This window comes from Astatotilapia calliptera, chromosome 9 (genome assembly GCF_964374335.1).
Source record: "Astatotilapia calliptera chromosome 9, fAstCal68.1, whole genome shotgun sequence".
Classification (NCBI taxonomy): domain Eukaryota; kingdom Metazoa; phylum Chordata; class Actinopteri; order Cichliformes; family Cichlidae; genus Astatotilapia; species Astatotilapia calliptera.
In genome coordinates this window covers 3,870,681-3,883,675 of record NC_137430.1, presented here as the reverse complement: position 1 = coordinate 3,883,675, position 12,995 = coordinate 3,870,681, and the positions used below count along the sequence as shown (strand labels likewise).

The following is a 12,995-nucleotide window of genomic DNA, read 5'->3' as shown; positions in this document are numbered from 1 at the left end:
TTTAAGACCTACCATAGAACCAAGTTCGCCAGAGCTTATATTATATTTTTACATGCTGTGGAGCCATTTTTGGGAGCATTTCAAGTTGCTATACATCAATACAACCATTATAGCCCAAACTTTAATAATATGTCTGCATTAGGTGCATAGTAATTACATAAATTGCAAAAAAGTGCAATAAACTACAAAAAAATTGAAAATCGTTTTTGTTTTTTTAACATATATTTCTAGTTAGAGAAATTTAAGAGGCTTATCCCTCAAAACTGTAAATACAAAAAAGTTACACAAACTAGTTTCCCACCACAGGAAATTTATTTTGAGTGTCTTCATAGTTTTATTTTTGAAATACACCAATTTTTATATACTGCAGGAAAAACGAAAATAAATATTATAGTGCAAATTTGCAAAATAACAGCATATGCATCAAAATAAACTATTTCCAGCAGTGCAATATGAGTCCTAAGCATCCCAGAAACGACACAGAAAGTCATAAACTCAAACATAACTTTTTAAAACACATAACAAGTAAAACACAAGCTCATAAGGCCCCGATCGTAAAAAACTACATTTCCGCAAAATGACGTCACTTCCGGTTTCGGGCAGGTCATGCGGTCATGTGATAGTTCGCGCTGATGGACGTAGGAAGTGTTACAAACAGCTGATGGATCGGCGAAGCGTGTTTCTGGAATATCATGTTTTTGTTGCTGCAAGTGATTTTTATGCAGTTTTTGCAAAGCTATATGTGGAAGGAAACTGTGACCTAGGACAAGCTGATGGCATAAGATGTAAGTACAACTCCTCCAGTTTCATATGCAAAAAAAATTATTGCGCTAGCTTACTTGGTTGCAGAGCTACCGGGATTTAAAAATAGTTACGCAAAACAGAGCGTGCCCGCTCCGATCGGCTGTAAAGGGTTAAGGTGTCGCGGATAAATACAACAAAATAAAACTAGTACCGGTACCGAAAAAAAGAAGATTTATTCATAACACACGTGAAAAGACCCAGGAAAACAGAGTCAACGAGAAAAACGATAACAAAATCACGCTGAACACCGATAAAAACCCTGAAAACCAGACATTTCACACCTGAGCCTCAACTCTCACGGCCCGGTACCAAACGACTCACGGACCGGTACCGGTCCGAGGCCCGGGGGTTGGGGACCGCTGGTGTATCTGACATCCTTGTGTTGGTGTTGTTCCTGCATCATTTTATTAACCACCAGGGTCAACATTGCAACTAACCAATCATGTTGTTGTTGCAATTTTGCGTGAGGAAAAAATGTGTTTATATAAAATTAACTTCTGCAACAAATGGTAAGCAATCAAGTTACTGTTGCAGGTGACATTTGTCATGCTGGTTTGCTAGTGATAGCTTTTAATAGCATTAGCTAGCTTCTGGGCTAATGCTAACTCAGAATACTCAGACAACTTGATTGATCAGCTTTAAAGGCAGAATGCATGCAAGGGACTTTTTTTAAAAGCTGTAGTCTCTGAAACCTTTTTATTTAACGTGGCTACCCTAATCATATCCCTCAGTGATTTATTGGGCGACCTGAGGGATGTTCATTAGTTAACAATGTCCTAATTTGCTGTGAATACTTGAAGAAACATTTTAAAAAGTGGAAGCAAATGAAAAGAGATGTCATACTAACCAGTGTTCCCTTTATTCCAGGGGGACCTTGTGGGCCAGGCAACCCCTTTTCACCCTAAATGCAAGAACACAAGAAATGAGTTAAGGTCACCAACTTGTGTCACCAACAGTTCTGACACGAGTTAGTTTCAGAGTTTACCAGAGGTACCTGTTGACCTGGTTCACCAGGAGGTCCCCGCGCCCCCTGTGGATTACAGTAACAGAAGGACATGATTACATAAAGCTGTATTTAGTCTTCAGCTCAGCTTCAGTGAACTGCATTTTATTTTTGTTCAAAACATTGACATGCAAAGCTAATGTGACAATGATGTAGTAACTGTCTACAGATGTCAAATAAAGATCGAGTTTATATTTGAAACTGTGAAACGGTGGGAGCCAGTGTCTGATAATGAAATATGGGCTTTGTTATGACAGTTTTCTAAATAATTCCACTGCTGCTTCACTAAATATGTAAATTGTATAGAGGACATATATATTGCTCCAAATGTTCCTGTATTCTCACCATCTTAGTGATTCATCATCACTGGCTTTGAAAGTTTAGCTTGAAAATCGTGTGTCATCAGAAAGAGCAGCTGACAGAACGTTCGCCTTGAGCTCCGTCTGTTAGACTCTTTTTGTTAAAGCCTTTGCAGAATGAGTGAGAGCTCCAGACCGAGCGGGCGAACAGATCTTGAATAGAGAACTTTTTTTGTAAACTGCTGTTTCAGAGATCAAACGTAAGCTGTCCAGCTCAAATAAGGTTCTGCTGTTGTCACTACAGCTGTCTGCATATGCAGGAGGCAACTGTTCACGTTCCAGCATTCAAGCATTCAGCTCACGCTGGTGTTCATCTTCCACTACAGCTAACAGTGGTGGTTCTTGGATTCTGCTTGGAAAAACTTTGTAGATATAATAATTTAACCTGATTGAGGTAATTATCACTAGGTGGTTACGTTACACAATGCTCTGATTAAAGAGATGCAGAATTATTGAAGCACTGACTTCCCACCTGTTAAGTGTGCACTGGTGTATCAGCATACTTTGGATTCCCAGTGTGAATCTTTACTGATGCAGATAAATTAGTTGTGGTTGTGTAAGTGTGTAATAGAGTCAGCTGTGTAAAATAAGGCTGATAAATGTGGACACGGGCAGGTGTGTGACATACAGGCTTTGATTCAGAGACAACATCAGGGCCATCTCATCAAAAACACATCCTGTTTGCTTCCTGTCGTCTTTCCTAATCTTTCTACGTGGAAGTGTTTTAGTATTTCAGCAACTGGTTTAACTCTTTCCCAATAAAGACCACATTAGACAATAACTTTAACAGGCATTCAAGAGAGAAAGAGTTAAGGTACCAATAAGATGGCCAGGGAGACAACAAGTACTCTAACCTTAAAACCAACACATAAACACAGAGTGAAGCGGGTCCTGCATTAGAACATTCATCATTCTCATCCATCTTTCAACAATGCCGCGAGCCTGAAACACCATCATACTTTCACCTTGAAGTGAGCAGAGGGCCAAACAGGGAAAGGGTGGAATGACAGATGGACTGAGAGACAAGAAAAGTGCTGCAGCACAAACAGCTTTGATATATCGCAGGTGCACAGAGATTAGATTCATATGTTAGTAACCACAGCTCTAATCTCACAGCTGGAACAGGAAAAACAAGCCGATACCACATAGAGACGTGTTGGAGAATCACGCCTAACTTGCAGCATGGTATCGCACTCGTTTCCTCAAGGATAGCATCGATTTCAGTGTTGTACCAAGTTCTGTTTCAGATGAACCTTTATGATGGAGACATTCATGTTTTTGTACTTGACAGGTCTTCCTTTGATTAAAGGTCAAACACTGGGTACAACAGTACTGCCTGTACTTGCATATCGCTCTGTAAATATATGAATAAAATGAATGAATATCATTTTAGAACAGACGTTGGCATCTAGAAAAGGACCTAAAGCTGGATTCTGGGGTAGAGGAGCTGAGTAACACCGACGGTCAGGTCACCAAACTGGGAGGATGAGTTTGGTGAATCAGGAGGAGGAGAGTGAAGCACGTTACTCTTTAACTGTTGACCTGATGGTTGGTTAGCAGAACTATTTCTTATTAGGAGCCAGATTCATTTAAGCATGTGACAAATTACTTTGCTTTTGACTTCACATGGCTTCACATTCTGACCACACAGAAGCTCAGAGAAGCTTTGCATGTCTAATAAAGAGTTTTTAGCAAAGTTCCAATAGATTTTAATGAAAGCATCCTATAACTCACAAACAATCCTATTTATTCAGCCAAAGAAGACTAAAGAAAATCACCTTGAGCCCAGCTGTCATCACTAAAGATCTTATGTGTCTATAGCTAGGACTGTGTGGTAATCAGACAGCTTAACATGGACATGGAGACAGTTCTGTGCAGGACCTCTGTTACAAGGCCATAACTACTGGGACAACACAGCATGGTAAAACTACTTACAATAATAAAACCTACATTCACCAGCCTTGCATGTGTAAACCAGCTTGATCGGAAAGAGAGGGTTTGGCTTTGGGAAGCAGTGGGGAGCTGTTCAGCACGCGATACTGCCTGCAGTGTGCGCTCACTTGTAAATGTGGGTATCCACTGCAATAGACTTTTTTGCAAGCAATGCATCAGCAAAATGCTACTTGGTGTCTGGATATCAGCACGTGCAGCTGTGGAAAAACTAGCTTCACACTTTGTGTGTATATGTGTCCTGTTAAAAAGTGGAAGTGTGTGTGGTTGTGGGGTATGGCAGTGATGAGTTTTACCACTCATTTACATTTACAGACGTAGGATGTAGAAGTGCAAACATGAGGAGCTACAGGATGTTACAGCAGCCTGAGATTGTTTTCAAGTAAACTTGTAAACTTCCCATATAAATAAACCCGAGTGTATTTCTGTCTGCCTCACTGCCTCATATAAAAGTATATTCAAGCTACAAACACGCCCAATTTGTAAATTAGTACTACATGGTAATCCATTACACCTAACTCTGCAATACAGTCACTAAAGTCCATAAAATGGCAGTAAGATTGTTTGTATGTGTGTTTCTGTTGGCTCTAAAATGAAAATAAAAAGGGCTCATTCTGGTGTTTCGCTGTTGTGGAGCTGGAATTTATATTTAATACATGGATTTGAGCAAGTAGAAAAAAAACGATTAAAGAAAAAAGCTCAAAGGGCGATGTACGCCGGCACTGCCTGGATTGATTAAGAGAAGGCCTATGGCTCAATGCCCCACAGCTGGATACTGGAATGCCTAGAATTGTACAAGATCAATGGGACCCTAAGAGCCTTCATCAGGAACTCAATGGGGATGTGGCGTACAACACTAGAGGCCAACTCCAAGCCCATAGCACAAGTCACCATCAAGTGCGGGATCTACCAAGGAGATACTCTGTCCCCACTGCTGTTCTGCATAGGCCTGAACCCCCTCAGTGAGATCATTAACAAGACTGGCTACGGATACCGACTACGGAACGGAGCAGTTGTCAGCCACCTCCTGTACATGGATGACATCAAGCTGTATGCCAAGAGTGAACGAGACATCGATTCACTGATCCACACTACCAGGCTATACAGCAATGACATTGGAATGTCGTTCGGACTGGAGAAGTGTAGTCGGATGGTAACAAAGAGAGGGAAGGTAGTCAGAACTGAGGGGATTGAACTACCAGAAGGCAACATTGCAGACATAGAGGACAGTTACAAGTACCTGGGGATCCCGCAGGCAAATGGAAACCATGAAGAGGCCGCTAGAAAGGCTGCAACCACCAAGTACCTGCAGAGGGTCAGGCAAGTCCTGAGGAGTCAGCTGAATGGTAAGAACAAGATCCGGGCCATCAACACGTACGCCCTGCCCGTGATCAGGTACCCTGCTGGGGTAATAGGCTGGCCAAAGGAGGAGATAGAAGCCACTGACATAAAGACAAGAAAGCTCCTGACCATGCATGGAGGGTTTCACCCCAAGTCCAGCACCCTGAGGCTGTACGCTAAGCGGAAGGAAGGGGGCCGGGGACTGGTGAGTGTCAGCACCACAGTCCAGGATGAGACAACGAACATCCAAGAATACATTGGGAAGATGGCCCCAACTGACCGAGTGCTCAGTGAATACCTCAGGCAGCAGAAACCCAAGAAAGAGGAGGGAGACGAGGAACCATCATGGAAGGACAGGCCCCTGCACGGTATGTACCACCGGCAGATAGAGGAGGTGGCTGATATCCAGAAATCCTACCAGTGGCTGGACAAAGCTGGACTGAAAGACAGCACAGAGGCACTAATCATGGCAGCACAAGAACAAGCTCTGAGTACAAGATCCATAGAGGCTGGGGTCTATCACACCAGGCAAGACCCCAGGTGCAGGCTGTGTAAAGATGCCCCAGAGACAATCCAGCACATAACAGCAGGGTGCAAGATGCTAGCAGGCAAGGCATACATGGAACGCCACAACCAAGTGGCCGGCATAGTGTACAGGAACATCTGTGCCGAGTATAACCTGGAAGTCCCTAGGTCAAAATGGGAGATGCCCCCAAGGGTGGTGGAGAATGACCGAGCTAAGATCCTGTGGGACTTCCAGATACAGACGGACAAAATGGTGGTGGCTAACCAACCGGACATAGTGGTGGTAGACAAACAGAAGAAGACGGCCGTAGTGATTGATGTAGCGGTTCCGAATGACAGCAATATCAGGAAGAAGGAACACGAGAAGCTGGAGAAATACCAAGGGCTCAGAGAAGAGCTCGAGAGGATGTGGAGGGTGAAGGTAATGGTGGTCCCCGTGGTAATCGGAGCACTAGGTGCGGTGACTCCCAAGCTAGGCGAGTGGCTCCAGCAGATCACGGGAATAACATCGGAGATCTCTGTCCAGAAGAGCGCAGTCCTGGGAACAGCTAAGATACTGCGCAGGACCCTCAAGCTCCCAGGCCTCTGGTAGAGGACCCGAGCTTGAAGGATAAACCGCCCGCAGGGGCGTGCTGGGTGTTATATATATATGTTAGGGGTGCAACGATACTCGTATCGATATTGAACCGTTCGATACAGTGCCCCGCTGGGAGGAGGCAAACACGTGGTCCACTGCAAACTTGATGGCCCTGCCAGTCTACAAAAAGAAGTGAATTAAAAAAAATAATTTTACACCAGACACCAGACCTTACACAACCCCAAAGGTTATTTGTGTCCCTGACTGATCTGCCAAGTGAACATGTTAAAGACTACTCAATGAAACCACTAGCCATTCCCAGTCAAGCATAGACATTTTAACAGAGGTCTTTGGAAATGCAAAAGTTGAGTATTACAGCTGCAGAATTTACAGGGATGCATGTGCAAGTCTGTTTGGTGACCATGCTTGTGGCCGTGTTGTGTGGTCATCCTGCTGCAGATGCAGTGTTGGCAAGTGGCACCAGTGAACATGCCTAAATGTGCAGTCTGCTTTTATGTGACGCTTTAAAGGTTGCATCATAGGAGTAAAGTCTGTTTTGTTCCTTCACTATGCTTTGACATGAATAGTTTGTAGGAGCTGGCCACCTGTGTAATAATTTATCCTTTACCCATTTTCCCACCGATTGTTTCATAATTTTTGATATGCTTTGTTTAACTTCGCTTCCAGTGGAGTCAAAAGTTTCATTCCTTCCCTCTCCACTCTGCTATTACAACCAAGCAGTGTTGCTTATAACTTGTGCACTTTTTTTCTGCGTAATTGTTTATATTCCTATATCTATTTACTAGGGGTGCAACGATACTCGTATCAATATTGAACCGTTCGATACAGTGCTTTCGGTTCGGTACGCATATGTATCGGACAATACAAAATGTTTTATTTATTTTATCAACTTTCCTTCTGACGATGCTGTCTGTTTTGAGCGCTCAGTGGATCTGCGCTCGACAGTGCAGCCTAGGCGGAGTAGTCGAACGCAGATTCACTGAGCGCAGGGCAAGCTAGCGAGACAGAAGCTAAGCTCGTTGCAACATGGCAAATTGAACCTCCCCCACCCTCATTCAGATCTGGCCTTTGGAACTATTTTGGTTTTCATGTGACGTATGACCCTGAAGGTAAGCGCGTCATGGACTAAAGTAAAACAGTATGTTGGATGTGCCACGCAATGCTCAATTACATGGGTGGGAGCTAGTGCGTTAGCGCAGTTAGCTCGTTAACGTGTTGACGCCGTCCAGCCCCATGCACAGGGCGATCGGCGGTAGCTCGTTAACGGAGATTTGCGTGTTGTGGCGTTAAAGTCATTTCAACGAGATTAACCTGAAAGCACTAGTGGGAACACAACGAATATGACTGCACATTTACGGCGACATCATCCTAGTGCAAAGACAAGTGGAAGCAGACAAAAACAACAAGCATGCTACTAACTTTACCCGAGTCATTTAGACAGCTGTTTAATATGCTGCTGAGAATATAGCCCAGAAGAAGCGTATAGTATAGCTTTTATTTTGGAAAGAGACATTTCTCTGTAATAAACTCTCTTTTCCAAAGATGAGTGATTCCTCAATCAGATACAGGGCTCGCAATGCAAATATATGTCAATGCTTTTGCATTCTTTTGGAAATGTAGCTGGGTAATTATGTCATTGGCATCGGTGAGCCACTGTCTATATATGACATATTGAAATCGCGTTTGAATTTGCGCTTGTTTTTTTGCTTTCACTTTGCAATCGTGCGAACTGTGTATAGAGAGCGACAGCACTGATCTGTGAGTGATGATAATTTGTGCACCAATTCCTCTGACATCGTCTTATCAATCGTTAGCTTACTATGCAAACATGACAAGTGAAATCTCCCGCAGCTTAAACATGTGAGAGGTTGATCGCGCAGAGAATCGCTGAGCTTTATGTGAGTGCAAGTGTAAAAGCAGCAGGATATATATTTCAGTTCTGCTGAGCCAAATAAGACAGGTCAGGGTGAAGAAGTGACAGCCAAAGAAAAGCTTACCGCAAAACGGAAAAGTTATGACAAATCAGACTATAAGGCAAAAAGAAAGTGCAGCTTTATGGTTTCATGGACAAAAGAATTTCTGTGGCTGCAATATGACGAGCTAAATAACCAGGGCTGCACATAAGTGGTCCGCAGGTGCGCATTCGCTGTCAAAATAAAAAACGCGCACAAGATAAGAAGTTGCAACGCGTGTTTGCGTACATAAGATTTTCTGGAGGAGGACAGACATTTGTTTAAAACTCTTAAAGATGTCGAAGAAGCTCCTTTAAGCAATTACTGTGATGTTCCTCCACCTCCAAAGAAATGTCAGGAGTCCGAACCACAAAAGAAGCAGGTATTCTCGGAAAAGTAGTTGCACCGTGACACCAAAGTATCAAACCGAACCGTGAATTTTGTGTATCGTTGCACCCCTAATATATATATATATACATATATATATATATATGTATATATATATAATGCTGGAACACTTTTCTGACTCAGTTTGTGAGTGAAGCTCAAGGTATTTTCTGAAGCTGCGTCAAATCTAACCTTCAATTTGTTGTAAAAAATGATCGATTCTGTTGAGTTTAACTGATTCTTTTACACAAGAGTTTGTATCCAGGATGGACTGCTCGATGAGAAATATATTCAACATTAATCAATGAGATGCAGTAAATCTGTTCGGTAAATAGATAAAAGACTTTTTATTGGGAGAAAGTGACTTCCACAATGAAGTGACTGCCCCCGTAAAATAGATGAGTAACCTGACTGCTCCCTGTTCAAGCACAGAGCTTTAAAACAGCTTTTACCATCTCCTGTTTCCTGGTGTGTGTGTGTGTGTGTGTGTGTGTGTGTGTGTGTGTGTGTGTGTGTGTGTGTGTGTGTGTGTGTGTTTACTAGCAGCGTTTAAAAGGCTGCAATTAATTTCAGCTCTGGTATTAATGTCCTGATTGCACTTTCCTTCAAAACTTTACGTGTCAGTTTAAAATCAACAACAGCACTGAGTTAACTGTTTATGTACAAATACATATTAATGCATGAAATCATTATCAACTCACCGGGGCACCTTGAGCTCCAGCAGCACCAGTTGGCCCAGTATCACCCTTCTCTCCCTGTGGACACAACAGACATGTCAGTACCTTCCAGCTTGGAAGTATCCAGACATTAACTGGATACCGCCTCATCCTGAAGTCTACAGTCCTGACAAAAAATGCATCAAACTTGTAGCCTAAGCAAAAATAATGTATTCCAGCGCTTCCAGCCTGCAAACACAGGAGATATACTGTTTCACCTAAACATCAGGACTTCATAGCACCTGGAAAAATAACGTTGACGTGTAGAATCTGTGGAATCCCCATTTAAGAAGAGCAACCAGTCATGAAAGATGTCTGTCTAGCTTGCATCTTCATAAAAGTATCTGCTTTTGTATTTGTAAGCTCCACAAAGAGAAATTATATGTATCTGTGCCACTTGAGTGTGAGAGAACTGCTGGGAATTGTTATGTCGTGGTAGCGGCTCTGTATTGACGCACTTGTGCAGCGTGTCCTGTGGTGAGATCTCGCACTGAGCCCACTTCTTGTTAAAACAAAAATATAAGGCAACAAACAAACACATTTGTAAACCACAACACAACGTGCATATAAAGTTTTAGCCATCTGCAAGACAGCAAAGTCCTCCGAGACCACTCTATACCGTGTTTGTTGACTGTGTGGTATGTGAACTGGTTCCAGCGTGGACCGCTCTAATACACTGGCAACGGCAATGAACATGCGAAACAAGCTGTAAAATGTATTCTGGTGCTGCAGGCCAGTCATTTGTGAAGATTTGAAGCTGCTTTGCCTGCTGAGGAAATGTATGAGAAAAGAATTTTTCAGATTTTTAAAAGAGCAAAAAAAAGATTATGAAACCCAAATATACTAAAAGCTTTTCTTCAGCCTTTGGTTCGATGTTATGAGTGTGTTTGAGTGCTTTGATGTTACTTGAATCCAGTGAACATCATATTAAAAACTGATGGTTTCCTCTTTCTCATACATATTCTCTTTTTTCCTGCACAATGTGTTTTGTTCATCTACACACAAAGATCTTACTGTAGGCCTTCTTCTTTTGAAATTGGTTACAAATAAACACTTTTATACAAGTGTGCACACTGTGTGTTTACTGTGTGAGACCAGTGCATGTGTTGGGGAGGGCTCCAGCAGTGGATTGGTGCTCTAATACAGGACAGTATGCAGAAACATAAACTGTATTTCGATGGTAGTTGTTCTCTTTTGTTCCACTGTTTCTGTCAGTGTGACTTTTTCTTCTTTGTATCCTGGGCTCGTGGTTTTGTTTCTTTCCTCTGTGGATTTCCTGTTGTGCATCTGCAGCACCTTTTGTTCACAAAGTAAGTTTTGCTAAAGATTTTTTTTAGGTTTCACTTGATAGAAAAAAATCTTAAACAGCAAAGGATAAACAAAAAGAGAAAATGATTGGCACCAACTATGTGAGTTTGAAAAATATGCACCTCCAGTCATGTTAAATAACAAAGCACCCTTCTTTAAACTTGTCACAACATAATAAGAAAAAGTAACCTGGCACTTGGCAGGTACAACCTCAGAAGAACTACAAAGTATGACATATTACTCCATGTCATTTTTTTCTCTGCCAAAAATTAGACCACAATGTGGAAGCGCTGTGTGAAAAACTAAGTACATTATAGAAATGAAGAAGCAGCCAGGTGTCTCTAACCAGATCAAATCAGCGAGGAGGACCACCTTTATAAAAGCACAAGTTTTGCTGTTTGCAGTATACAAAACAAAACCCCATACTGACGATTCGTCACGGCCCGAGACGTGTCACAGTAACGCGAAAGGTGCCCTTCCACATTACGAGACGCTCCGGATTCTTAATTGAAGCGCTTCCCGTTATTCACTTAGCAGCTTTCTATTACAGCCCTAACCCTAACCTTACATTTATAGATCCCTTCTAATACGCTCTCATGCCTCGGATCATATCGACGATTTGTCACATAGCGTCGGTATGTTGCATGTTGGGATGAGAACATGGGGAGAATTCAGGCATACCACAGAGGAAAGACAAGATGTTACTGTGGCTGCACGTCCGTCTGCGTGGGGATATAAGTCCATTTCCCAACAGTTTGATTTCCATCATTCGACAGCGAGAACGTGGCAAACATTCTTGACAGCTGCCAGTCTTCTCAGGAGTGGATGTTCCAGTAAATTCACCCCAAGGCCAGACTGTGCAATGCTTGGAAAAACTGCAACAAACCCAAGAGCAAACTGAAGCATGAGTGACCTTTTCAATAATACGTTAGCTATAAAGAAAAAGGATTTGATGTCAGCTGTCTGCTGCAGATGAAGAAAACAATGTGTCTGCATCATCCGAACAGTGAAAGAAGGGTGAGCACTTAAAGTGAGCCTGACAGTAAACTGCAGCGCTCGCACTTAATAATAGATGACCAACTAAAATCGTAAATGAAGCTAACAATAGCATTAGCATCCCCGGAGCAGCCTCAGTTGTCAGATTAGATTCTTGCTCTTGGAAATAAATTATAACATCTTCGAATATTTATACCGATAAGCCAAAACCTTCTGAGCATTTTGTAACGAGGGCCCGTTTCAAAGTCTGGGATATATTAGCTGAGGGGTCGGCTCAGAAGAAACGGGCAGGTGTAAAAACCAAAGTCATTTGGACAAGAGCCAAAGTGATATAGCCAGACGACTGAATCAGAGCATTTCAGAAGTGCTTGTGCGGTCAGCCTGATCCACAAAGGACACTGAGAGGTTTTGTAGAGTCAACAGATGTGTGACAACAGCAGCATGTTAACAACAGTGGAAATAATTTACTGTACAGCATTCACCGTAGCTCTTAGCTGAAACAGCTAACAAATATCTATCTTTTTTATACAGACCTTTAAAGGACAGTTGTATTACCTTAGTAACCAGCTGACCATCTAATCTAATTAAATAAATTACATTTATTTCTACAAAGAGCTGCACAGGCGCCTAAAAATCATTTCGAGGATGTTTTGCTATATTCCATCATATTTATGCAACCTTTATTCAACCTTCTCACATAGCACCTAATTGCTTGTTTGGTCCTAAAATATCTTTTCCTTTTCCAGTTACAAAGAAAGTCCTGTGCGGTAATGTTCGCTGACATATTAAGCCAGGCCTTCTTGTTAACCTCAGCTCAGCAGCGCCTAACTTCAGACCTGGGTACTCTGCGGGGCTTCAAGTATGACAGTTTGAGGTGTGAAACATTTCTCTCGTGTTCGAGCTCTGTGCTGAACACAGAGGTTACCGGGTCCCTAAGATACAGTATATTTTGAGTGCACGGTTATGAAAGTTGGCAGTGAGGAAACAACTGAATTAGCTCTCTGTTGCATCTGTTTTCTTTTGAAGTGTCTCGCCGCACTACGCACATAAACCCAT

At 42.3% G+C, this 12,995-nt stretch overlaps 1 protein-coding gene across 1 annotated transcript in view; it reads right to left on the bottom strand.

Annotated features, from left to right (window-relative positions):
• Positions 1 to 12,995, bottom strand: part of LOC113029812 (uncharacterized) — a 67,726-nt gene that overhangs the window by 25,425 nt on the left and 29,306 nt on the right. Inside the window, exons 18-20 of the mRNA XM_026180828.2 lie at positions 9,621 to 9,674; positions 1,799 to 1,834; positions 1,652 to 1,705 (exon numbers count right to left, since the gene is read on the bottom strand). Of these exons, the coding sequence (XP_026036613.1) occupies positions 1,652 to 1,705; positions 1,799 to 1,834; positions 9,621 to 9,674 (144 nt within the window). The remainder of the gene's footprint in view (positions 1 to 1,651; positions 1,706 to 1,798; positions 1,835 to 9,620; positions 9,675 to 12,995) is intronic.